The sequence below is a fragment of the Callithrix jacchus genome, chromosome 3 (assembly GCF_049354715.1).
Source record: "Callithrix jacchus isolate 240 chromosome 3, calJac240_pri, whole genome shotgun sequence".
NCBI lineage: Eukaryota > Metazoa > Chordata > Mammalia > Primates > Cebidae > Callithrix > Callithrix jacchus.
This window is the reverse complement of record NC_133504.1, coordinates 132,001,108-132,027,434: the sequence shown is the minus strand read 5'-3', so window position 1 is coordinate 132,027,434 and position 26,327 is coordinate 132,001,108. Positions and strand designations below refer to the sequence as shown.

The 26,327-nt window shown below is 34.8% G+C and overlaps 1 protein-coding gene across 16 annotated transcripts in view; it reads right to left on the bottom strand.

Annotated features, from left to right (window-relative positions):
* EPHA5 (EPH receptor A5) overlaps positions 1 to 26,327 on the bottom strand; it is a 355,442-nt gene that overhangs the window by 55,547 nt on the left and 273,568 nt on the right. For 8 of the 16 annotated variants that reach the window (XM_002745798.6, XM_008993253.5, XM_008993256.5 and 5 more), the window contains one exon: positions 1,709 to 1,774. The exons of the other annotated variants lie outside the window; for them this stretch is intronic. In XM_002745798.6, coding sequence (XP_002745844.1) covers positions 1,709 to 1,774 — 66 coding nt within the window. The remainder of the gene's footprint in view (positions 1 to 1,708; positions 1,775 to 26,327) is intronic. 16 annotated transcript variants of the gene reach the window in all.

Here is a 26,327-nt window from a genome sequence, read left to right as displayed (position 1 = left end):
TTTTTCACAAACACACACACAACCAAATACACATGCACATATACAAATGAACTAATTGCCTTCACAATTTTTAACATTATTGAAAGAAAGATATTGTCATCTTCAGTTTACTGGTTTTTTGTTTTTTTTTTTTGTAAAATAAGAGTTCTGCCTTCCTACTTCCTTCTTTCTTTTATTCATTTTATAAACCACCTGAAGCCAACAATACAGTAGAAAAAGATAGTATCTTTTTTAAATCAAGCATTTCAATCTGGCTAAAACTAGACTTTGCCACTACTATCTAAGCCATAGACTCATGAATGGTCAGACTTCCATTGAGGTATCCTTGAGATGTAGTTCAAGGTAAGGCATGGTTATCAATTATCTTTTCTAAGTTGTAAATTCTGCCTATTTTGTTTCAGAGATAACTTATCTAGGTTAACAACTATAATTGACACTATAGTAGAATAGACAATTCAATGGCCAATTTTTAGTTTTTCATAACACGGTAAAAACAAACAAAAAAACAAAAAACCATCATAAAGCCAAACTTTATACTTCAGCTTCTTCCTGATTTTACTTTGTATTTTGTTTGACACTGAAGCGTCATGCACATAAGAATTTCCCATATAAGTTAAATAATTTGGAATAAATCTTTACCTTCATATTCAACTTTAAAATTTTCTCCAAATTTAAAACTTTTAATAAGTTGACAAAAATATTTTTAAATTACATCATCTGTTGTTTACTCTCTCTTGTTCTCAGATCATTGGCCTCCATTCCACCACTTCTCACATTTGCACATCTGTATACACTCATTCATGCATAATTTTTTAAGCGACAAAAATTACTTTATACCTAAAGAATCCATCTAATAATTTAAAATGGAAACTTTATAGTTCTCTAATATATGTTAGAAATATTTTATTGGCAAATTTTGACTACAAGTGAAAACTGGGTACAATAGTGCAAGGATTTAGGCTATTTAGTATAGAAAAAAAATTATCTGGAGTATTTCACTTTTCACAAAGAAGCTCCCCATTGTGTAGGAATTCCTATAAATCCGTTACTAGTCAGAACCTCAGTTGTATATTTAGAATTTTTATTTATACATAATTAAGAGTATTCCATTTGGACACTGATTGAAAATGTGCATATTCTCTACTTCATTGGTATCAAAATAAGAATATCACTTCTAATATCTGTAATAATTCATACATTATTAAAATTAATAAAAGTAGGTAAAACATTTGAAATTAAATGTGGTTTTGTTTTCCAAGGCCACATGTAATCACAATGATATGACAGTAGAAGATCCAAGTTACATTAGGATCATTCCATGGTTCTGGAAGACAGAAAAGGTGATTTTTGCCTTGACAGAAGTAGCATTATGCTTCCAAGTATGACATGGTTTTTACTTTATGGAACAACAGTAACAGTGACATGTTAAATGTAGAACAGATAACTATAATCTCATAACTTCCTGGCTTAAATCAGAACTACAGGAAAAGTCTCAGAAGAGAAGGATGAATGCTTGACATAAGAATGATGTGCCATATGTATAATATTAATTTGAAATAATCCATTGTGAAATCACTTGTTAAGATTTACTTTGAAAAGCCAACTTTATTCTACTCAAATGTACACAAATGGAGAAAGAAAAGGAATGCCGACGGTAATACATGTAGGTGGACATCACATAGGAGTGAAAGCGGGAGGGAACACTAACCATATTAGGCTTGGATGGGCAACAGCGCACAGGGAAGAAGCCCTCCCACAGCCACATTCGCAGCAACTGAAAAGCAAACAAGAGAGCCCAAGATAAGGAAGAGATCCCACTCCCTCAAATATAGCATAAAGACACTATGAATTTACTCAGGTGTCCGCTTTCCTTTTCAAAATAAAAAAATCCCTTAATGCATGCAATTAATTTTTTTTCCACAGTGCCTTTCAAATTAAGAAGCATTTTATGGATTTAAGAAATACAGAGTTGTAGTAAATTGTTATTTTTATTTTGCTTAAATTGATTATCCAGTATGAAATTTAATGAGCTAATAATTTGAATTAATTGTATGCAATTAATATAGACATATAAATAAAGATGGAAGTCCATTTTAATGTATCTCTCTTCAAAAAATTCCCTCAAAATTTACATTGGAAGAAATTCCAAACAGCCCTTTACATAAAGGTTTTGTACATAGCCTACAAACTTGGAAAGAGTATAAAGACTTGATTATGTGACCCACTGATTTATTATGCCTATGGTATTAATTACCATAGCCTATTGAAAATGTTAGGCATACAGAACTTCCCAAATCACTTATTGAAGGCTACCAATTTCACTTTGCATTTCCAGATTTTAGAAAAATGTATCTCCAAATATATATTTTCAGAGAGGTTGCTATACAAAGAAGCAAAGTATACAGAATACATGCACTTTTCCAGATATTGCAACGTTAGAGATTCTTTTAATTTTTCCACATATTCATAGTAATAAATCTAGAAAATACAAAATAAACTATTTTATAAAATGCACTTTATTGAGAAAAAAACATGTAAACTGATGGCATAACAAAAGACAAAAGTTATTTACTGCTTCAATGCATTCACTTCTAAGTAGTTTGTGATCTCAAGAGAACTATAATATGAGCTCAGTAAAGATACTATATACCAGCAAATCTAGGCTTTCACTTAAAATCTGTCTGTTTGGAACTTTCATTACTTATAACGTATCCATTCTAATTTATCACCAAAAAATAAGAAAAAAAATTATAAACTTCCAATAAATTTGCAAACACTAATGAATGTATATGAGCATTCCAACATAAAATTCCAATGGATCTCTTCAAAGAAAAAGTAGACAATTTATATATATATTCTTTGTACACTGACAATATTTTAATTTGTAGTACTACTAAATGTCTGAGGATTTGACTGTCACTAAAATGAAATTCTAATAAAGAAAAATGGCTATATAACATCTATTTTTACTTTGTCCATTTATTACAAGATATTTTAAAGACTATGCCAAATCATTATTTTCACTGTAGAGATGTTGAGAGTCAGTGTACAGTATATCAGATTTTTAAAAAATTGAAGAGTAGTTGATACATCTGTAAAATATTTTTACACATCTTGATATACTTCTTTATAATTATACCAATTGCATTAATGTCTTCAACAATTACTAAAATTTTATGTAACTTTCCTACCACTTGTGCCTCATCACAGCACTCAGATTAGGGGTTGGCAAACTACAGAGCAAGGGCCAAATCCACTTCATGACTTGCTTTTATAAATAAAGTTTTATTGGAACACTCACTGCTTGTTGTTTATGGTTTCTTTAGTGCTGCAGCAGAGTTCAGGGATTCAGACAGAGAATGTACAGCATACAAAGCCTAAATCAAATATCTAGCCCTTTAAAAGCTATTTGCCCTCCTTTCTTAGACTGCTAGTTTTCTGAGATGAGAATAACTCCTCTTGCTTACTTGTGGTTTTTTTTTTTTCTGCATGACTTAAACACAGTGAATGATACTTATAAGCAGTCAATGTTTTACCATAATTGCTATTAGCTAATAATAAAGTTACCTCAATTTACTGATATCTACTAATGTAGGAAGCTTGCATATCTGGGGTTCATTTCAAACAGCACAGTTTCAACCCAACAAAAATTAAACAATTATTGGTTGTCAACAAATCTATCCAATTGTTTGTTAATGAGGAAAAAAAGATGCCATTTTCTAATAAAGTACAAATATCCTTCCAGTTGAAAGTGTGCACAGTTTATAAATTCATATAGAATTGTGCATAGGAAAACAATAATTGACTATTATCTAATAAGATTCGTCTTCCACTTGGTCAGTGAACTAAATGTGTCAAGAAACACACAAATGATTCTAAAAATAACATTTTATAAAGTTATCTTAATTTAAAAAATAATAAGCTTTGTGTCTTACAAATAATTATACACATACACACACATGCATTCACAAGCAATTCACTATAACATCAAATCCAAGAATATAAATCAACTTACTATCATTAGAATTCTACTTTATAATTTTAATAAAATTTGATCAAAAAACCTAAAACCATATAAAATCAAACATTTATACTTCTATTTTTATTTTATTTGTTTTAAGGTGGCATAAAAATTGCTTTAAATAATTTGGTTAACCTTTTTCATTTAGGTTGACAGCTATAAAATAGTGATAAAAATAGATATTATCACATATGTTTCATAAAAATAGTGTGAGAGACTGCATATATTTTACTTTGATCAGTGTCTGGCACATCACACATTTTGGAGAAGAACTGTTAGCTATTATTTTTAATTTTATCATAATCAATGTGACAGAATATATTCTCATTATCTCCGAGGAATTTATATTTTTCATAATCTACATGACATTACTAGACTAAATATTTTTATTCATCATAGAACTGAATAATAACTACATTCAGATTAACTAATATAATACATAATGGCCAATGTAATTAAAAAAATCATTTCCACAAAATACACTTTCTAAGGATTTGGTGATTAGATAGTAGTATGCATTAATATGCTATTAAGAAAACTAAGGCTGAAGTTACTTCTCTATGAATATCTGAAGTAAAATAAGGCATAATCACTTTTTAAAATAATTTTTGAAGATGCTTTCATAGTAACAGCTTGGCATCAGATAGTATAAAAAACAAACTTTTTCTCAGCCCATAAATACTCAGATAAGTACAGGTTGATGCTTACACACCACAGAGATAATTCAGAAATAAAAACCAAAATGTGCTAGTAATAGCAAGCAATCTTATCTGTGAGCTATGATTCAACACAGTCTACATCTGTATTCCCATCAGTGTTTAGTACCTAGAACTCTGTAAGTAACTGCATGCAGCTGTAACAAGATTGTTTTAATCTAAGTTTAAAATAGTTTCGCTCCTTTAGGCTTGTAATAAAAACTGTTGATCTTCCTTTTAACAAGATTTTTTAATATGTCCTTCAGTAGATTAAAATATGATAACAGAATCATTCCAGACCCAAAGAAGATTCAAATAAAATTACTTTAGCCAGCTCTTACACAGAGTTGATCAATATATGTATGAAGTGTGTCTATGTAAGCATGATAACCTCCCTCCTATGGAAGCAAGGCAATTATACCTCTAGGGAAGGAATTCTCAAAGATACTACAACAGAGAAGCAAGACTGCAGCTGTGGGTAAGTTATGACTTAAATTCTTAAACAAGAGATCATAGAAGTGGATATGAAAAACACTAAGATGCCAAGAGATAAATGAGAAAAAAAGCAAGAAGAGTAATTTCACAAAAGAAATAAGTAAATTACATTAAAAATATTTTTATTTTACTTACAACAAAGGAAGAAAAGCAAAAGCCTGCATCATTTTCCTGTTTTAAATTAAATTAACAACAAACGATGATATTCAGTGCTGAAGAAAACAGAATGGAGCTATTGTTCTTATGTGTGGCAAGAAACACTGAAAAGTGGCACCAGTCCTTTAGAAAACAATACTCCAAACCTATCAAAGAGCAATAAAAATGTTCTCATGCTTTGGCACTATTGTTTCACAAAATAAGTTTTTAGTCAAACGAGGAGCAGTCTTGAATATAGCCATTACTAACCCTGCATAGCTTTGGATAATCTAGTCACTGATGAAATGAGATAATAAAATCTACACCAGTTAGGGTTGCTGTGAAGGTGAGTTCGGTCATACATGTTATGCTCTCTGTACTGTTGAGCTCACAGTCAGCACTTTGAAAGTTTTCAAGCGATTTTACTACAATGAGACAGTTTTCAGGCAAGAAAAATGAGGTATATTATTATATATATATTATTTGTAAAAACAATCTATGATACTGCTATATATTGTCATTAACAGGCATGAGTTTTTAAACAAAAGTATTTAAACACATAGCTCATATTAACCAAATAACACTGAAGAAAGTGTTCACTTGTAATTAACACTGCAATGTTAATTGTTTTATACATTTATTAAGATATCTCATGATGCAAAACTTCATGGTACTAAATGTGTTTCCACCAAATTTATATGTTGAAGTCTTGACCTCCATAGTGATGACTTTAGGAGGCAGGGGTTTGGAAGTTGATAAGGTTATGAGTGCCCAGCCCTCCTGCATGAGGTCAGTTTTCTTATCAAACATGTTTGAGGGAATTCTCTCACCCATTCCTCCATTTGAGGACACAGCACAAAGGCAAGCGTCTGCAAGGTGGTAAGAGAACCCTCACCAGGAATCAGAGGCCAGCACCTTGGTCTTGAACTTCCCAGCCTACAGAACTGTGAGAAATAAGTATCTGTTATTTATAAGTCACCCTTTCTATGGTGTTTTGCTAGGGCAGCCTGAACAGACTAAGATGAATGCCTTTTGCACATGTCTTAATTCGCTGCCATTCTTTTAAGATTTAGAATTGATTTCCTGATGAAGCCAGGCTAAAACTCTACAGAAATCTCTTGGCAAAAACTGGGAAAGAAATACAAACATAATACTAACAAATATCGTACCAAACTTCTGACACAAAGTCATATAATTATTCTAACTTACAGGAGAAGGTAATGCTGATTTTTAAGAGCTGTTTTTTAAAGTATGTTTTTAGTACCTCAGAGGGAAATGCCACAACTACAACATATGCTGATATTTATATAAGCAATCTAATCACTATATCCAGACCCCACTCTAGGAAAATTGGGAAAGTATTATGTCGGTGCAAAATAAATTGCAGTTTTTGCTATTACTTTTAATGGCAAAAACTGCAAATTTTTTGCACTAACTTTTGTCACTTTTGGAAATTCCTAAATTACACTCAGTAATTTTATCTTCTTTTCTATTTCTCTATTACTTTCTTTCAAAATAGCATATTACCCTTACCAATAATTCTTTTTTTTTTTTTTGAGATGGAGTTTCGCTCTTGTTACCCAGGCGGGAGTGCAATGGAGCGATCTCGGCTCACCGCAACCTCCACCTCCTAGGTTCAGGCAATTCTCCTGCCTCAGCCCCCTGAGTAGCTGGGATTACAGGCACACACCACCATGCCCAGCTAATTTTTTGTATTTTTAGTAGAGAGGGGGTTTCACCATGTTGACCAGGATGGTCTCGATCTCTTGACCTTGTGATCCACCCGCCTCGGCCTCCCAAAGTGCTGGGATAACAGGCTTGAGCCACCTCGCGGGGCCCTTATCAATAATTCTTGCTCTCTGCATATAACCCTCTAAACTCCTTACCAAAAGGTTTCCTATCAGACCACAAGTTCCGTGTAGAAGGGTTATAGGATATCAGTGGATCTCAGTTTTATCTAATGAAGTTCCAAGCCCAGCACTCTCATGTCTCATCTCAAATAACAATATTCAATTGTTATTTGAATACTTATTGTAAAGCTGAGTATCCAGGGACTCAGAGAGAAAAAACAGCTTTCTCAGGATGGCACTGATAACAAGTTGCAGAGAATAAGTTTGAGCACCAACTACTGTCTCATACAAAACTAAAGCGCCTTTTCTCTTTCCTTATCTTCCAGCTTCTTTCATCCTTTCATTATCTTATCTGTGTCTCCTCTTGCTCCACATTGAAAATTTAAGCCATTTTCATGGGGAACACTGTTATGAACCATTTTTTTCTTCCTTCACTCACTGTGATTACAGAGTTAAAAAGAATCTGATAAATTATTTTATAATAAATTACATACAACAGTAAAATACCTTTATATAAGTCTAGCCCTTAGGGTAGCAAAGTATACAAAATTTCATTTTAAAGCATTAAAAGATCAATACCTTAAAAATACTTGGTGACCCAAACTCTATCACATTATTCAAATGCATGTTTTAAATAGAGATTAAATAATATAAATGACTGAGGTACACCTTAAATAAAGTATGCGCTTATCATGAATTTGTTAGAAAAATCCCTCAAACTGTACAAATGTAAGTGTCTGATATGTAGCCATTCATCTTAAGGAAAAAATCATAAACACAAACAGAAACTAATTCACGTTAACCTTGGAATCAGAAATTCTCCTTACTTCTTACTCTAAAAAAAACAAAAAACAAAAAACAAAAACAACAACAACAAAAAACTATTAGGACCTAAAACATCAAAACAAGTGAAAGTGGAAAATTAACTTAAGGTGAGATATATTTAGAAAACACTTCAATTATTTTTTCCCAAGCTATAATTTAATAATGATCCTCTGTTGTTACTTCATTTCATTATTCTAATGGGCCTGAGTTCATTATAAAACATTAAATTCTTCTTCAATGAATGCCACAGGTAAAGGAATTGATTCAATTAGCAAATGTTATTAAACACATTAGATACAATTTGCTTATTCCAATATATATGTGAACTCAAAATCAATTTTATCAAATATTAACCACCTTTTGTAAACTTTTTGCTGCAGTAGAAGACACAGTCATTCTCATTATAAGTAAACATTTACTGAAAATCTATATGCTATTCTTTAAGAGCAAATAAATTATATAACAATGGTTCTCTACTCATATGTAATACAGTGGTTCCAAACCTGGCTACATATTAGAGTCAACAAGAGAGCTTAAAAACAAAAGTCCAGGAGTTACTTTACGGTCATTAATTTAGAACATCTATATTGCGGAAGTCAAACATCAGTATTTCTCAAAATCTGTTAGTTGATTCTAAATTTTCTCCAGGTCAAGAACCACTGATCAACGAGGTACTCAATAAATACTTATTGTATTGAGTTCAAATGTATTATAATGGTTTTTGGGGAATTTACTTAATGAATAAAAGGGAATGGCTTGTAATCAGCATATTAATGGCCTGCATGTAAGTAGAAACTTCAAAAGATCCTGAAGGTGCTTAAAAATAATATTTTCTTTGGTAAGTATGTATACAGAGAGATAGATTATATATAAATTAAACACATAATTCATATATACAACATATGTATATATAAATTATGTATAAAATGTATATATATATAAATCATATGCATATATAAATTATATATTAAAAACATATATATCATATATATGTATACACACACACATTAATCAGGGCCAATTCCATTAAGAAAATTAATGTTGGATGTGGCTGCTTCTTTGCTCTCCCAAATAATATTTCCAAAATTTATGAAAAGCCTGGATGTGATATTGGTGGCAACAATATGTGAGAGAGTTATTTCCACTCCTAAAAATCTTTCCTTTGTTTCTGGAAGAACAAAACCACCATCACCACTGCTACTACCATTATTACTTTCACTACATCAGAAAAAAAAAGCAAGAAAAAAAATATTAAGAAAATCTTATTTTTAATCTTTGGCAAGATTATTACAGAAAAAAAAGACAGCATGGAATTCTGACTACTGGGGAGTTCCCTCTGACATTTTGATGAATTTTATTAAGCTCAGTCTAGCGTGCATATCTTATTTTAGAAGGCTTTAATAATGTCCTGGTCATAATAGCTGCCAATCTGAAGGACTAACTACTGGTATCTTCCTACCAACTTATTATAAATTAGTCACTTAGACACTTGGACATCTCTTCTTCTAATATTTGTATAAAATCAAGAAAAGGTGGTTGGGGGAAGCAGGAAGGAAGGTGTGGGGGAAGTAGGAAGGAAGAAAATTTAAAATTTTTGAATGCCTTCTCAGTGATTCACAACATAAAAAATACATATGATATGAATCAGATAAGCCATATTCCCATTTGGAGCCACTGTAAAAGCTAAATAATATTAAACATTATCATGTTATGGAAAAATATAATTCCCTACAAAGAAAATCTTGCATGTGTATGATGTGCATGTGCGTGTAAAAATGAACTTCCTTATTTTTCAAAAATCAGTTTGTATACAAGAAAGTTCCTGCCATTAATGAGTCAGGAAGGAATGGAAGACGAGATTGGGCAGGGACACAGGAGAGGCTGTGGAAGGTCAAATCGACTGGACTAAGGAGTCACAGGAACAGATATCCCATGTGCACTCATACCTTCCTGACTTTTCCATCATACTCTCTAAACCATTTCTGGTCAAATTAAACTTCACCCTAAAGGTGCAGTTAAAATCTATCATTCCTTGGCTGGGAGCGGTGCCTCAAGCCTGTAATCCCAGCACTTTGGGAGGCTGAGGCGGGTGGATCATGAGGTCAACAGATGGAGACCATCCTGGTCAAGAGATCGAGACCATCCTGGTCAACATGGTGAAACCCCCTCTCTACTAAAAATACAAAAAATTAGCTGGGCATGGTGGCATGTGCCTGTAATCCCAGCTACTCAGGAGGCTGAGGCAGGAGAATTGCCTGAACCCAGGAGGTGGAGGTGGCAGTGAGCCAAGATCGCGCCATTGCACTCCAGCCTGGATAACAAGAGTGAAACTCCGTCTCAAAAAAAAAAAAAAAAAAAAAGAAAAACCATCATTCCTCTAACAATATTTCTGTACTCATTTAAGCAGAAGTAATTGTATCTTCTGTTCTGATATCAATTTCTTGTCATTTTTTTCCAAATACCATCTGTAGCAACTGGTTCAAGAAGTCAAGCTACAAACTTTGTAGCAATCAGACCAAATGGTCAGAAGTTAATAACTGCCAACTTCTCTAATTTTTGTTTCCTACTTCCAGTTTAGGATCAAACAAAGGAAGCTAAATCAGCTAGGATGCCCTGATTTTAGGTAACCCATTTCCAGCTTCACTATGTCAATAAGCTCTAAATCTGGGCCTACGTGAAGCCTTCCCATTTTCCCCATTATAAAGCTTTTACACTATTCTGCCCGCCTTTGGGTCTCTACCAAATGCATGTGATGTTGGCTGATCCTCTTCTGTAGTAAGCTGTGAAAAAATAGTCTGTGTTTGTTCTCATTTGGGTGATTTCAGCTTATTTCCACAGAAGAGATAATCTTTACTAGTTCAATAAAGAGAAAATACATGGATTCATCTTTGCAATCAACGACCATCTTATTTCTCTTCTAGCATAATAATAGTGTTGATATACAACATACTGAATCATGTTTCTTTCTCCTACAGAATGTTGCCTACACTGAGCAAACATCAATTACCTCCATTTCTAGAAGGCTAAATTTGCTAAGCTTCTTCCACTAAGCTCTTCCTCTCCCAGTCATCTCACAGCTGAAACACATCTGTCTTGGGGGCCTCTTAGAAAAGAGCATATGACTATCATGATGAACCTATTTGTGCTCAGTTATTATAGATTTAGTTTATTTTGAGAAAAGTAGAGAGAAAAATTAAAGGCAGATAAAGTTGCAAATAAGTGATGCTGTTTTTGTCAGCTCAAAGAAATAACATTTATAAACACAGCTTTGAAAATACTATGTTTTAAACACTAATTTGTTTTGACAAAAAAATCAATTAAAAATATGAGTGGGTTTAAAAAAGAAGAAAATGAGTGAAAGAAAGAAGTCAAGCATGAACTTTTTTTCTTTAGCTCTCTCCATTATGTCTGTCGAGATTTTTTCTAACATTGAATCACATCTACAATCATGAAACTTTTAAGGTGGAAAAATCAGAAAGACTAAACTTTCCATTTCATTATTTCACTTTCAAATAATAAATGTAATTGTGGCAATATACTGAAATTACCAAAACTCAAGGAATGTGTGTATCTTGTGATAACATATTATCAAAATTGAGCATACTCTAGAATGACTTAAGAAGAAGCTATATGTCACATTTTCATGTCACACAATTTAAATTCCATGCAAGTACATGCTGTTTTTTTAGTAGTATTGATCAGTAACATTAAAATCACATATTATATTAGTTGCCTTAATTATTTAAAATTAAATATTATGCTGGTGATAAATATGAAATATTTAATACATTGCACACATAATGATTAATGATGGTTACAATTGCTTTATACATCAAATTATATATAAATTTATGTATGTATGTATTTATATTCACAAAAATGTACCCATATAAAATATTTGTAATTGTGACTATATATGATCTCCAATAGGAATTTACCTGACCAAACATTGAAAAATCTCTTAATATTATAATATTTATACTTATGTAATACTGATACAAATCAGACAGATTAATAGAATGGCTTTCATAGCCCAGAGCCAGCATAGACAAAATAATACCCATGCAGATGTTTATTTAGCACATGGTACAGGTGGAAACGTATAAGAGTTTTGGGAGAGAGAAAAAAACCACTGCTGAGTACTCACATTAGTCTTTGGAAAATATCAATTGAAATCTCCAAGTATACAAAATTAACAGTTTAAACATTTTTGTAACCCATGCAAAACAAACACCACTAAAATTCAAACAAAATTTGACACCTTCAATGCTGTAACTCTGCTCTGTGAAGTGCTACTATCCACTAGCTTTAATGGGTAAAGAGCCTATTCATGCAATTTTAAAAAACAGGTGTTAAAACAGCTAATGATTATACTTTTTGCTAACAAGTAAATGTCCTAGTAAATCTAAAAATAAAAAATAAATCTAGTTATAAATACAGAACTAATTTTCTCCTATTAAATAAGCAAAAGTGTTCTAGGTTATAAACTACCAATTTCATGTACTATTGAAGAGAATGCTAATTGATACACTAGTTCAGAAGGGCCATTTGTTAACATGTATAAATAATTCTAAAATATTCATATTCATGTCACTTACTTTGAAATTTATGAATGTGTTCCAAGGACATTAATGACAGAAATAGTAGAAAACAAAACAAGCACACACACACAGACACACAAAACCCTTCTCTCAAACAATAACAATTAGATACACACACACACAAACACAGAGCAAACATTCATGACAAAGATCAGACACTAGCATACCTAAGAGGCATTAAAGTTTTGCTTTTAAAATATTTTTAATTGCTCAGATAAATGTTATATTGTAATGTTAAGTTAAAAAAACAGAAAACAAAACTGCAAATTACAAATTCAACAATATAAAAGGTATCTTGAATATATACGACAAAATATTAATACTGTCTGCTTCTGGTGGTATAAGTTTGATTAATTTTCTTTCTGTATTTTGTATTTTATGTTCTTCGTAATTTTAAATAAGAATTAAGAAATGTATACCTAAATAAAAATAGCAGTTTAGTAAGAAATTAGGGCAAATGGCTTAACTCTGACAACTTTGTAACATGCAATGTAAAAAAACAATAGGCTGAAACTTATAGGAAAGGGAAGAAGCATTGGCGTCTTGGTGATGTCAGCAAAACAGGACATTCATCTAAGGACATGGTGATTAACTTCTAAGACTGTGTCGAAACAGAGCTCAAATGGTCCAGGTGCAATCTAAGTACTTAGGGTGTTTGGACAGACAATGAAGGAGTGGATGTATGGAAGCAGGATTGATAGTGATTCTCACCTTAGCACATTTTGCTATATAGTGAGATGATCCCCTAATAGACTTCCAAGTTGGGTTATTTCAGAGTCCTACTTGGGGTTGGGGCATGGTCCCAAGGCTTGGAGACAATGGAGCAGTATCTAGTCACCCTGGCTTTGGAAACCAATAGGAACAAATGGGCTAAACTGCACAAACTCCATTCAGATATTTGAGATATACAGAAGTTCTTTCTCATTTCAACTAGTTTGATGGAGATTTAGAAGCCCCAAGGCTTAGGTAGAAAGATACAGGGTGGTAAAATACGCACCTACTTAAAATTTAAAGTAGCTTTTTCCCTATCGGGGCTGAAGGGCAACAGTATATATACACTAGCACAGGTTTGAAATGATTAATAATACACCACTAAGGCTATAAAAAAACCTTATCCTGGCCCACTGCTTCCCAAATTACTAGAGAAGAGGTAAATCCAAAAGACTACAAATATGTACATTTGGAACAGGTAGAATAGTACTAGGTCAGGAAAAGTCAGATACCAATAACAAAATTAATCATCAAGAGGTTCCTATGTATTACATAAAGCATGCAAGTCATACAAATGTAGAATACTGGTTTATTACATATTTCTCCATCAAAATTTCTATGTAAATAATTTTTAATTCACTTATCCTGTAAATATTAAATTCATACTAATTTTATGATATGTTGAATTTTTAGATCATCTTTGTTATGATTACATAGAGATTAATGGTTAAGTGGCTGAATTTCATTTTAAAAGTTTTCTGAGGAAGATTGAACCTCTAAATTAGTATTTCCTTATATTTTTACTTGTAGCAAATTAGGAAAATCAAAATTCTTGTGCAGGTTTAATGCCTATATTGCTTAAATAGTTATATTGAACTTTGTATTCTTAAAAATATAGCTTTGTGATGCTGGCATATTTAAAATCTTTTGAACAACATTAGCTTTGCAAATTTGTGGTAAAATTCCAGTATATCTAGGAAAAATTAATATTAATATAAAAGGTATTTGACTTCATATTATATTCTTTCATGTTTCTAAAGATGTTCATTTAACTCTTTTCTCTGCAACTGCACATTATGATCATATTTTACATTGTATGTCTAATATTTCTCCATATTTGAAGCTGGTTTCTCTCTGAATTAAACAGTAATGATATTAAACAATCAACATATTAAACAATTAAATGATTAAGCAATCAAAGTTACATGACTTCAATTGAAACTCAACATGGATAATAGAGTATCTGGTCTTTAATGTTTGTAGGACCTGTGCATTATCTATATAGAGGATCAGTTTAACCAAAGACTACTCAATTTGCTTCAGAAAAAATCAGGGGAATAGGCATAGCAGTGTCAGAGAAGCACTAGGATTCTCCAACATCAAAGACATTGAGAACTATTAGAAGTAGGCAAGAGGTACTTGTGAGGTATATGGGACTATTGGAATCTACGGAATTATCTGTCTAGAGGGACACTACAGGGGAATTACAAAGTTGGTCTGAAAACAGCCTAGAAATTCCCTAAGAAATAGAGACTTTTCCCAGTTCCCACAGGGAGGTAAAACCTTGCCAACTTGATGAGATCTTGCCTTCTGGGATGGAAGTAGGTGTGTAGTAAGGAGGAAAAAAATAAACTACACTAAACTTTCAACAATGTTTCGTTCCTTTCATTACCTTTCAATCTATCCATCTATCCTGGTCCAAGAGTACTCTATTGTTTATCTATATTTTTTCTGTCCATATATGATATTTTGCCATCTTGAATATCACCCTGGCTGGGGAAAGACTGCCGCTTTGAGGGCTAGCAAGTACCTAGAAGTAGCAAAGTACTTAGCCTACAGCATTTATTTGAGATGCTAATTAACCAATCTGAGGCAATAGCTCTGCTAACCTGCCCTTAACTTCAGGTGGCAATATTTGCCTGCCTTAATTACCCCAGGCTCAGGTTCCAGGCAACTAAAGACCTCTTCTATAGACCCAAAGTTTGTCAGAATTATTCAAACTAACCAATATCCTTTCACATTGTAACCCCCAAAAAGGCTCACTCCTAGACTCTCCCCTCTCTCCAGTCTTTTTCCTCTTGACCAAAATGTGGTGTTTCTCTGATGGCCCTGCATGACATGCTATATACCTTCTGTTTCTAGGACCTGTGAATATAATAAACTTTGTTTTCCTTTGCCTCTTCTGTGTTTCCTCTTGTGGGCATACCTGACTGACCATCACTTAGAAGAACATAGGACAAGAACTCAACAAACAGCAATAATCATGGGAGTGCAGATTCCAATGCCCAATCTTGCAAACAGGAAGAAATGATAATATGTTATTTAAAACAACCAAAAGGAAGAGTCCCAATATAACAACAAATTAACTAAAATTATTATCTATAGTAATGGTGGCTAAAACACAGTGTGACAATTAGAGCAAAGACACAACAAATATGTAATACATAAAAGTACATCATTTTTCTGTGAGAATAAAACATCATAGGAGTAAATTAGTAATGAGAGAAGCAAGAAGAAAGAGACAGTAAAGGAATTTTGGTAAGCAAAATACTTGGTGTATTAGTCTGTTTTCATACTACTATAAAGAACTTCCAAAGACTGTGTAATTTTTAAAGAAAACTGGTGGGGAGCCTCAGGAAACTTACAATCAAGAATCATGGTGGAACGGGAAGCAAGGCAACTTTTTCACAAGGCAGCAGGAAGGAGAAGTGCCAAGCAGAGGGGGAAGAGCACCTTATAAGGTGCTCTAAACCATCGGATCTTGTAATAACTTGCTTATAATCAGGAGAACAATATAGGGAAAGCTGCCCCCATGATTCAATTGCCTCCACCTGGTCTGTTCCTTGACTTGAGGTGACTATGGGGATTACTATTCAAGATGAGATTTGGGTGGGGACATAAAGCCTAACCACATCAACTGGGATATAATATTCTTTGTAGCACTATAGCTATCACAGCCATCAGCATTATCTGAAGTCAGTCCTTCCATATGGCATAAAGAATTCAGCTGCTTGAGTTTGAGTTGCTAATCTATTGGAAACATTTCCTTTTTTTCCTGGTTCATGTAAGACCTTATAGAGCACAGATCTTAAACAAATGTGGCTTTTAGCTGGTGTTTAAAATCATCTGGGACACTTTGATTCATTTTTCAACAATGAGTATACTTCCAGACATGGCTCAGGAAATTAACTGATTTTTTGTTGTTGTTGAATAGATGTTCTAGCCTTTGGCATAGGGCAGTGCTATTGATTTTCAATGTGGAGCTGAGTATCAGGTTCCTGTGAAAGGCTGTGTTATTGTGGGTAAAATTCCCAGAAACCTAGGAGGGTCTTCCGCCAGAGCCCAGCATCTTCTGGTGTGCCAGCCTGCTCTCTTTCAGATAGGGATCACATTTTTACAGAAATAGAGGTTTGAGCAAATGGAGCTTTAGACAAAAAGCGTATTTTGCTCTTGTGGTTAGACTTTTGACCTACCCTTTGCTTCAGACTAGGTGAAATCAAAGTCATTTGATTCTTTACTAAAATAATTAATATCATTGCAAGTCAATGATATTACCCTGTTGTTTCCAGTACCATAAACTTAGTTTTTCCTTTCAAATATTTGCCTCAATATAACTTCCTGAGCATTGCAGTAAAGTTTTCATGTTTGATCTGTGAGAAATTCCAAGTGGGATGTTCAACAGCATTGCATGGTTGAGCCAGTAACCCTCTTAAGTTGAGTTTCCTAGGACGATTTACTTCCCACAGTGGGCAATTAGTTGTTGCTATGTTCCTTGTCTTCCTGGCATTACTCTGCCCTAATCCCCATTTGTCAGTTATTAATAAATTATGATCTTCTCTCTTATTATTTTGTCAGAGCCTTTGAAGAAAAAAAGCATGTAATCATGAGAAAATAGAAGAGATAACAACCCTCAGATATTAAATCAATACACATGTCTGGATTTATCATAGTTTTATGAAGTCACATCTATTGCTAACTCATAAGCTTCTGAGATTCACTTTTAATGAGCTTTTTTAAAAAATCAGTGATTGCATGATTACAAATGTTTATCATTATTTTAAAATATAATATTTAAAATGTTTACAAAATTTATCTTTCTTATTAGAACTTATTGATTTCTGAAACTATGTAAACTTAATCATGTTATAGGTGCAAAATATATCAATTTCTAAGTTATTGCTGCTTGATGTCACCAAGTATATCATGACAATAATATTAGCATGTCCAGATGTCAAAGAAATAAAATCATAAGGTAGTGAAAATATATTATCTTCTATGCACTACTTCGTGAAATCATTGCATTTTCTTGATGAAACCAAAAGGCTTATTATTTATTTATTTAAAACTATATTTATGGGTTGGGAATTCCATTATATTTACTTTCGGGATATTAAAGTGTTTCATTTTCTAAAATGTCAACCTCGATAGGAAAAAATGGACAAAGCATTTCAAATGGAGATTGATGCATAGCTCATATTTAATTCAATAACTTATAAGGTATTTATTCCATTAAGTTATATAGAAGAGCCACAGACGTCTTTATCCTCTGAATACTTACTGGCAGACAGAAAAGAGAAGATATTTACACAATACCCTATAATTTGTGGTTGAAAGTGTTACGTTTTAGGAGAAATACTGATATATTTTTCTGATATATTGCTCAAAGGAGAGAATGCTTTGGCTAAAGGGATTGAGGGAATTCCTTTGTCCTCTATTCATGATAGAAAGTTTGATATAAATCTTCATATGTGGTTTTAGGCTTAAATATGGAGGGATAATACGAAGTTTGTTCCAAGCAAATAGAGGATGTGAAAAAGGTTGCAGAGTGAGAGATTATCTTTCCTCATTCTCAGTCCATGTGCTTTATATGAAACTGATCCTATTTCCAGTTTCAGGTATGAGTTTCTATGGTGTTGGTCATAGAGTGTAACTTCTCCATCATCTTCTTAGGTAAGGTCCCAGAACTACTGATTGACTTACACTGTGGAGCTGGATATCGAGTTTCTGTCACAGCCTGTGCCATTTGAGCTCTGAGAGTGAAGGGCAAGAGCCCTGAAGTCAGATCTATTTTCAATACATGACCATTTCCCCTTAGTGAACCAACAGTTGCTTGATCCCTTCCTACCTCATGGGCCACGTTTTTAAAGCCCCCTTTGGCAGGATCTTATTCTTCTTATTCTTCCACCCTAACTCTCAATATCACAGTGTCCCAGGGTTTTATCCAAAAACTTCAGTTTAATCAATGCATTTAAACACCATATTTGTTCAACAGTATTTTTGAATTATGTCTCAATTGCATAGCAGACATGATTTTAACACCTGGATTTATCAGTATCTTTTTTTTTTAGATTTAATGTTTTAATCTTTAAAACTTTTCAGCTGCAACATCAATGATTTTATTTCAGAGTAAGCTACTTTAAATTATGGCTCCTGTCATTTGCAACGAAAGAAATCCAAGACAAAAACACATAGTGATATAAGACAGTTTGAATTACATTTTACAGAGTCTTAAAACCCAACTTTACTCCTCCAGTCATACTTTCATTAGACATTTACCAAGGGCCTACATTATAATCTGTTTTTCAAGATGAGCACATATCTACTGGGGAGACAGATATATTAAATGGTGAACTAAAACTACTTCAGTGAGAAAATTAAGTTTTAAGGGTACACCGAAGTGGAATTAACCAGGTATCACAAAGTCAGGAATGGCCATGAAGTTGGTGACATTTAATTTGTGTGATTTTAGAGTAAATACAATTTACTGGATATAATTTTCCCATGAAGGAAGGAGAATCCACTAAAATTAATGTATTTTTTAGTGTCAAGCTACCACTGACATTAATTTCTAAGAAATGTTTTATTCATATTTCTGATCAGTTTTTAAAGTTTTAAAATGTTAATTCCATTATTTTTAGCAGGAGAAAATCAGAGGCTTTCCACACAAAGGTTCAAAAGTCACGTAATCACAAGTCTTGGGGAAGTTATATCCTAAACCACAAAGGCCCTGACATCAGAGTTAGGTTCAGGCTTCAGGCCCTTACTGACTAGCTGTATTATAATAATTTATGTTCTAGACACTTTACCAGAGTGAAAGGGGTACAGATCAAAATCCCTACCATTTTGTATTCTTCTCTAGTAGGAGAGACCAACGAGAAATGAACAGATTAAATATCTGTGTGGTATATAATATCAATAAGTCTAATGAAGAAACAGGCATGGTTTGCAGAGGAAGGAATCAAGTCATCTCTTTATTATGCTCAATTGAGAGAAGAAGATTGAGCAGAGATTTGAAAGAAATAAGAAAGAAGCTATAAGGTTCTCTGGGACAAGGAAATTTTAGATAGTAAGAAGAGCCAATGTAAAAGACTTAAGGCAGGACCATTCTTACAATTTTCAAGAAATGTCAAGAAAATATCAGCTATAAATTAGATATAGATCTAGTATTGAGACACGGTGGAGTTGTGAGATGTTACTAAACCTTTAGAACATTTAGTAGTAGGTGGTATGTAATTCATGTTAGATAATGTATACTTATCATTATTATTACCACATTACTTCCATTAGGCAAAGAGCCTTCTCTGCAGGTTTTAGAGCACACCCTTCATGAATATACTCTTCACAAAGTACTCATTCAAGAAACTATGATGCTTTCATATCAGATGTAGGCAGAGCTCTTGCACATGTCTAAATTAAATAGCTGCATTCAAAACTCCAGCATAAATATTTTATTTGGCTCCAAATGAGCTGAAAGAAAACTTTCTAAGTTCAAAGGATTTTATCCTCAAGCCATTGCTTTTAGTAACATAAGAACAGTGCCAGGCATGTAGCAAGAACTCAAATACTTATTGAATTAATGATTCACACTAACCAAAAAAGTTACCATGAAGGAAAAAAAAATCCAATTTTATTGTAAACTCTTCTTCTATTCCTAACTGTTGTAATTCTGTTTTATAAAATTTTGTATACTTATAAGGCTACTAAGTAAAAGTGGAAACATTTCTAGGAAAAGACACTGTTTTCTTATACCACATGTCGTGGACTTACCTTTGTGTTTATGTGCAATAAGTGTCCAAAAATGTTTATAATGAATAATTGCAAAGATGAAGATGTCATTTACAACCTCGCATATTTCAAGAGACTTAAAAGTAAGTAAAAACGCTAAATATTAGTATTATTTTTCTGCAACATTAAAACCTACAGTGCTTTATATAAATTTACCCATTTATCTAATTTCTAACATGGTCTGATGATTGTAATTATGAGAGCCACTATTATATACATTATTGACTGACTTCCAAAGAATTTCTGCTTCAGAGAACTATGAGACATTTCAAATGGATTGAGTTGTTGAATACAACACAAAGGGAAATAGAATTGGGCAGTTCTATGTCCAGGTACAAGATTTGTACATGACCATGACAATCAAAGGGAAGATTGTTGGGCCAGAAAATACAACTTTTAACAGGGATTAAGCCATTTCTCAAATTAAATTTATCATCTATCAAACATCATAGCATTAAACTCACATATGAATAGCTGTAAAATTGATGGCAGTGGCAGCTCATCTGGAGTGACCACTGAGAAGGCATGGCTGCTGTGAAGGAGGCGAGGCCCAGGTTATGCTTTCTTCAGAGCCAGCAGAAGGTGGGAATGGGTAGGAGACTCACCCCTTTCCAAGTTGGCAGAGCAGGAGCCCTGCCCTTCTAGGCACAGCTGCAGCTACCCAACTGTAGCTGTAGACCTGGTCATCCCTGTGCTTTCAGGAATCCAAAAAGATCCCCCATCCCTGCAGGTTCAGAAGTGCCTGCTCCTGCTGCCTGGCCTCTCCCGGCTACTGACACCAGCTCTGATTTCAAAGCAAAGTTGAGGCTAAGCCTGTGCACTGTCACAACCTTGCCAGGTGTTTGTGCACTCAGGGCAGCATGGACACACCATCCCCCTGCTACCTAGATATTGATTAGTGTCCCAGTCCCCTTTTTTCTACAGGACTTAAGGCAGATTAAGGGAATTTTATAAAGTTTTCAGATGACCCTGACAGTTATATAGTGGTTTTCTGGAACTTACGTAATTGAATTTACATGGAAGGATGTTATGTTACTTTGGAATCAGACCCTGACTACCACTGAAAAGCAGGCCACCCTGCCAGCAATAGAGACTTATGGGGGATAAGCTTTGCATGTCATACAGGTTCAGGGAAGGGGATGAGCCTTATTCCATTGGAAGAACAGCAGTACCACTGGAGGACCCTAAATGGAACCCCAATGATGAAATAGGAGAATGAAAGAGGAAGCACTTTCATGTGTGTATACTGGAGGCCTTATGGACTAGGACTGAGACTCTCAATTAATCCAAGAATGACAGAACAGGGATTAGATGAAAATCCCACTGACTTCCTGGAAAGGCTAAGAGAGACCTTGGTAAAGCACATTATCTCTACATCCTCATTCAGTCAAGGGGCAACTGATCCTGAAGGATAAGTTCATTATTCAGGCAACCCTTGATATCAGGAAGAAGCTGCCAAAACAGGCCATGGGACCAGATAGTACTTTAGAGAGCCTCCTGAAAGTGACCACTTCAGTCTTTTATAATACGAATCACGAGGAGGACCAAGAGAGGGAAAAGAGACACAGGAAAAAGGCAGAGGCTTTAATAGCTGCCTTGCAGGCTCACAAATCCCCTAATCCCTTGGATGCATCTGTTAACTGATACAAATGTGGCAAGCCATGGCACTTTAGGAAAGACTGTCTGGATAGCAGGAGGAGGCCACTTTGGCCCTGCCCAATTTACAATGGGGGCCACTGAAGAGTGGACTGTCTTTGGACACATGTCACTGGGTCCAGCACAAATGGTCCAGCAAAACTGATGGGTCCTGAGATTCTTCTCCCTGGCTCTGATGATTCAGAAGTCAGAGGGAGAAAGGTGGACCATGGACCTCCTCCCGGACACTGGAGCAGATCTCTCAGTTCTCTCCAATACAGCTTCCCACTCCTCTCTTAGTAAGATTGTGGTGGGAGAAAAGCACCTCGGGAAAACCTCTAACCCAATATTTTTCTGAAACTCTTGATCGTAGTTGGAGAGACCTCTTGCCTAGTGTTCTCACCTTGTTCTGTTCCTCACCATAAAACAGTTTCATCAAGGACTCATTAATTCTGAACCTCCAAGGGACTACTCCCCTAAAGAGCTATTTCTCTTTTAAAGTTTACCCCATACAAGATGTAATTTTTTTCACCTGAGTGAAACATCTCTAGCCACAACATTCATTTTCAAAATAGTCTGCTTTTCATATATATATATCCTTTTAGCTCATCCTTGTATAATATTCATATTTGGTCCATGCACACTTAATCTCCTTGTAAAATTCATTTCTTCTTTTCTAGAGGCCATCAAATTCCAAGGAGTTACCCAACGGAAGCCTCGGATGATGGCTCCCTTTTCACTGGCGACCCTTACATAGGCATCTGAGAGAGATCTGACTGCTGTTTTCCCCAAAACAATGCCCCTATCAGCATGAAGCAGTTAAGAGTAGTCATTGTTCCTATACTAATGGCAGTTAGATGTACCTCTTTAGAGGGGGGATTGATGGCAGTGGTGTCCGGTCTGGAGCAGCAGCCACAAAGAAGCTGGTTGTAGCAAGGGAGGTATGGCCTGGGCTGTGAGCTCTATGGAACCAGCAGGAGCTGGGAATAGGTAGGAGCCTCACTCCGCCCTCCAAGTTGGCAGGGCAGAAGCCCCACCCTCCTGGGTGCAACTGCAGCCACCCAGCTACAGCTGAGGACCCGAGCATTCCTGAACTCTACAAGGGCTGGAAAGCCCTTCTGACCCTGCAGGATTGGAAGGACCTGACCTTTCCCTGTTCCTGGTGCCCACTCTGATGTTAGAGCAAAGTTGAAGCCGAGCCCAGGTGCTGCTGTGACCCAGCTAGATGTGTGCACACTTGGGGAGGCACTGCCACAACAGTCCCCTGCCACCTTGGCTCCCTCTGAACTTTAGACACCAATGAGCACGGGGGAGAGGCTGAGGGAATGTTGAGAGTAGCTCAGCATGGGCCTGCAGGAGTGCCCTTGTCATGAGCAGCCTGGGTGCTGTAGAGAGCAAGTTCATGGTGGCAGGAAGCAGACAGGCCCCTGGACAGAAAGGGAAGAGTCTCCAGTGAAGCCCCACCTTCAAGCCAGGAATGGCCTGAAGCCTGGGGCTGAGCTATCATTTCTGTGATCCGGAGTGAGAAGTTATGGTGCTTTCTCTGGCCTGCCTACGGCTGCCCATAGTCCAGTCAGCACACATTTTCTTCCTTCTGAAGTCCATAAAAACCTGGACTCAGCCAGACTGAAGAAATGACAAAACTACCTGCCTGCAGGTAGGAGCTACCTACTCTGGGTCTGTTCTCCACCAATGGCTTCAGATGTCAGGACAACAAGCCTGCAGGTAGAAGCTACACATTCTGGGTCTCCTCTCCATTGACAGCTGCACTCATTGGGACGGTCTGCCTACAGAAAGGAGTTACTCACTTTGGGTCTCCTTAAAGCTATACTGTCAACTCATTAAAGCGTCTCTTCACCTTGTTTATCCTACAGTTGTCTGTGTCCCTCATTCTTCCTGGACATGAGAGGAGAACTTCAGACCCACTGAGAGGTGAAACTGAAAGAGCTGTAACACAAACAGGGCTGAAACATGACCCCTGCTACACTTACCACATTGAACGTGATGAGATGGAGAGAAGAATGGCAACCCTTTGGGGACCGCAGACCTAGGGGTGCCTCAAGTCAGGAATGTGACACCCTCTTTGGGGCTTTGCAGTTTCTGGTATCTCCAAGTTCTTAGATGCCACCACATTCCCCTCATTTACACATGGCCGCCAACAGCAAAAGCTGCTTTCAGTGCATCTGTTTCAGCTGCAAGGTTACATGGATCAAGTGCCTGTGTTGGCACCTGGAACTGCCCATCCCTCTGCAGCATCCAGTGTGCCTGGTTGGACTCAGTTGCCAGACCCTGTGCTCACTCATTCACACGCCCCTCACTGCTTCATGTCTGGCTTGACAATTGTGGGATTCAGGCCCGTAACATGAACCAAGTGCAGCCTGCCAGTGTGAGTGGGCAGAATGGACCCACCAGGCCTGAACAAAACTCAGGCAAGGTGCCCCTGGTCACAGAGACTTCTGGCTGGAAAAGCAATACCTTAAGGGTCCTGCGACAAAATCATATATAAGGCCAACCAGCATAAAGGAATTATTCTTCCTACTGAGGAGATACTTTTGGATTTATCATTTCCTGCTTTTAAAATTAGCAAAAATCTTTACATATTTTGTTTATATGCAAGAACATGTATAAACAAGGATGGGAGTATATGCATGCCATGTTTGTTTTTATTTATAATTGTGTATGTGGACTTAGTTTAATATAAAAAGAGATGCTCTGCATGCCTGAAATTGAATTAAATTCAGGATCACATAATAAATCAGTGATGAGAAACATAGCATTACAACATATTCTTTAATCCCTTAATGAAGGTTATATTGAGAAAGGTTCAAAAAAGAGATTGCTTCTGAACACTGAAAGATGTTTCTCTTTGTATGTCTATAGCACTAAATCCTGTTACTTTAAGCTTTTTATCAGCCTCTGAACTATTCAGTAGTTAATTTTCAGAATTTAGACTCTGTGTTTGAAACAAAGCCACAGATAAATAAAAAAGTCAACTTTATATCAATGATCATCTTTAAAGGATTAAAAGGAAAAAAATACAATAAAAACTTTTTTAAGCATTTAACCAGTGAAGATATTCATTGGTGAAAGACTGGTCAATTAAACATTTAGAAATATGTAAAATAGGACATATAAGAGATCAACTGCACAAAATTAGGAAACAAGAAAGTTATCAATGTCCAATGTCATTAGTGATAAAAGAGAAAGATTAAAGAGCAATTACAATATGCTGTGCATACAAAGAAGCTTAATTTATTTCCATCCTAAGACGATTAGCTTATAGTTTGTGAAAGGCATGTCAACTGTTCTATAATCCTGTAAAAAACATTTGAAGATTAATGGAAAACAGTGAAGAGAGTTCGAACTCTGCAGAAAATGCCCAAAGATTACTTAAAATATTTAAAAAGGAAGATCACACACATTCTAAAATTGTCAAGAATTCTAAAATGTTTTACTTGTTTGCCATTTTGTTAAATAGGACTTTTTCCTTAAAGATGGATGCTATAAATTATTTTAAATTGTATCTAGGTAGGAAGATTCCAAAAAAATTCTGTATAATCAACATTAGCCTGAAAAAATTAAAAACCCTCTATGTTTGATTTATTTTTCAACCTTGAGTGTATTTTAGAATTCTTTTAATTTAATCTTTTTTTCTTTGAAATAGATTAGTTTCATAATATACAGTGTGTCATAATCTGCAATTTTTTTGTCTGAATAAAAATATGCATTTTCAATGAATATGGATCTTCAAGATATATTTTCTTTTGGGCCCAATCATGTTATAAATTGTCAATGAATATTACATACAGGTGACATTAATATTGGGCAATACATCAAAATAAAATTCACTTATTTAACCAATGATGAGTCCAATTATTTTTAGTTAAAAGATGTCTTACCTAGGAGCAAATATCTGGCACATTGTATCATATTCAAGAGATTAGAAAGTGATAAGAGTAAGCTAAAAGTGAAACGGTAGTCTAAATGTCAGTGTGTGTGTCTGACTGTGTCTCTGTGTGAATCAATCATTTTTTGGCACAGAAAGAAGGGAGAAAGATATATAATCCAACATCTTTACATCTTTCCTAGAACAATCTTTTTAAAATAATGTACTATTACTCAAATATAGTTTCCCAAATTTATGTGAGGTTTGGGCCACATTGATTCATTTACTTTTTCATTTTTCATTATTTAATAAATCTTTATTGAGTTAATTCAGGACAATCTAGCACTTCAGGGTTTCTTATAACCTGAATTGGTACAAACAAGTTACAAAGTTTATTGCCTTAAGTGA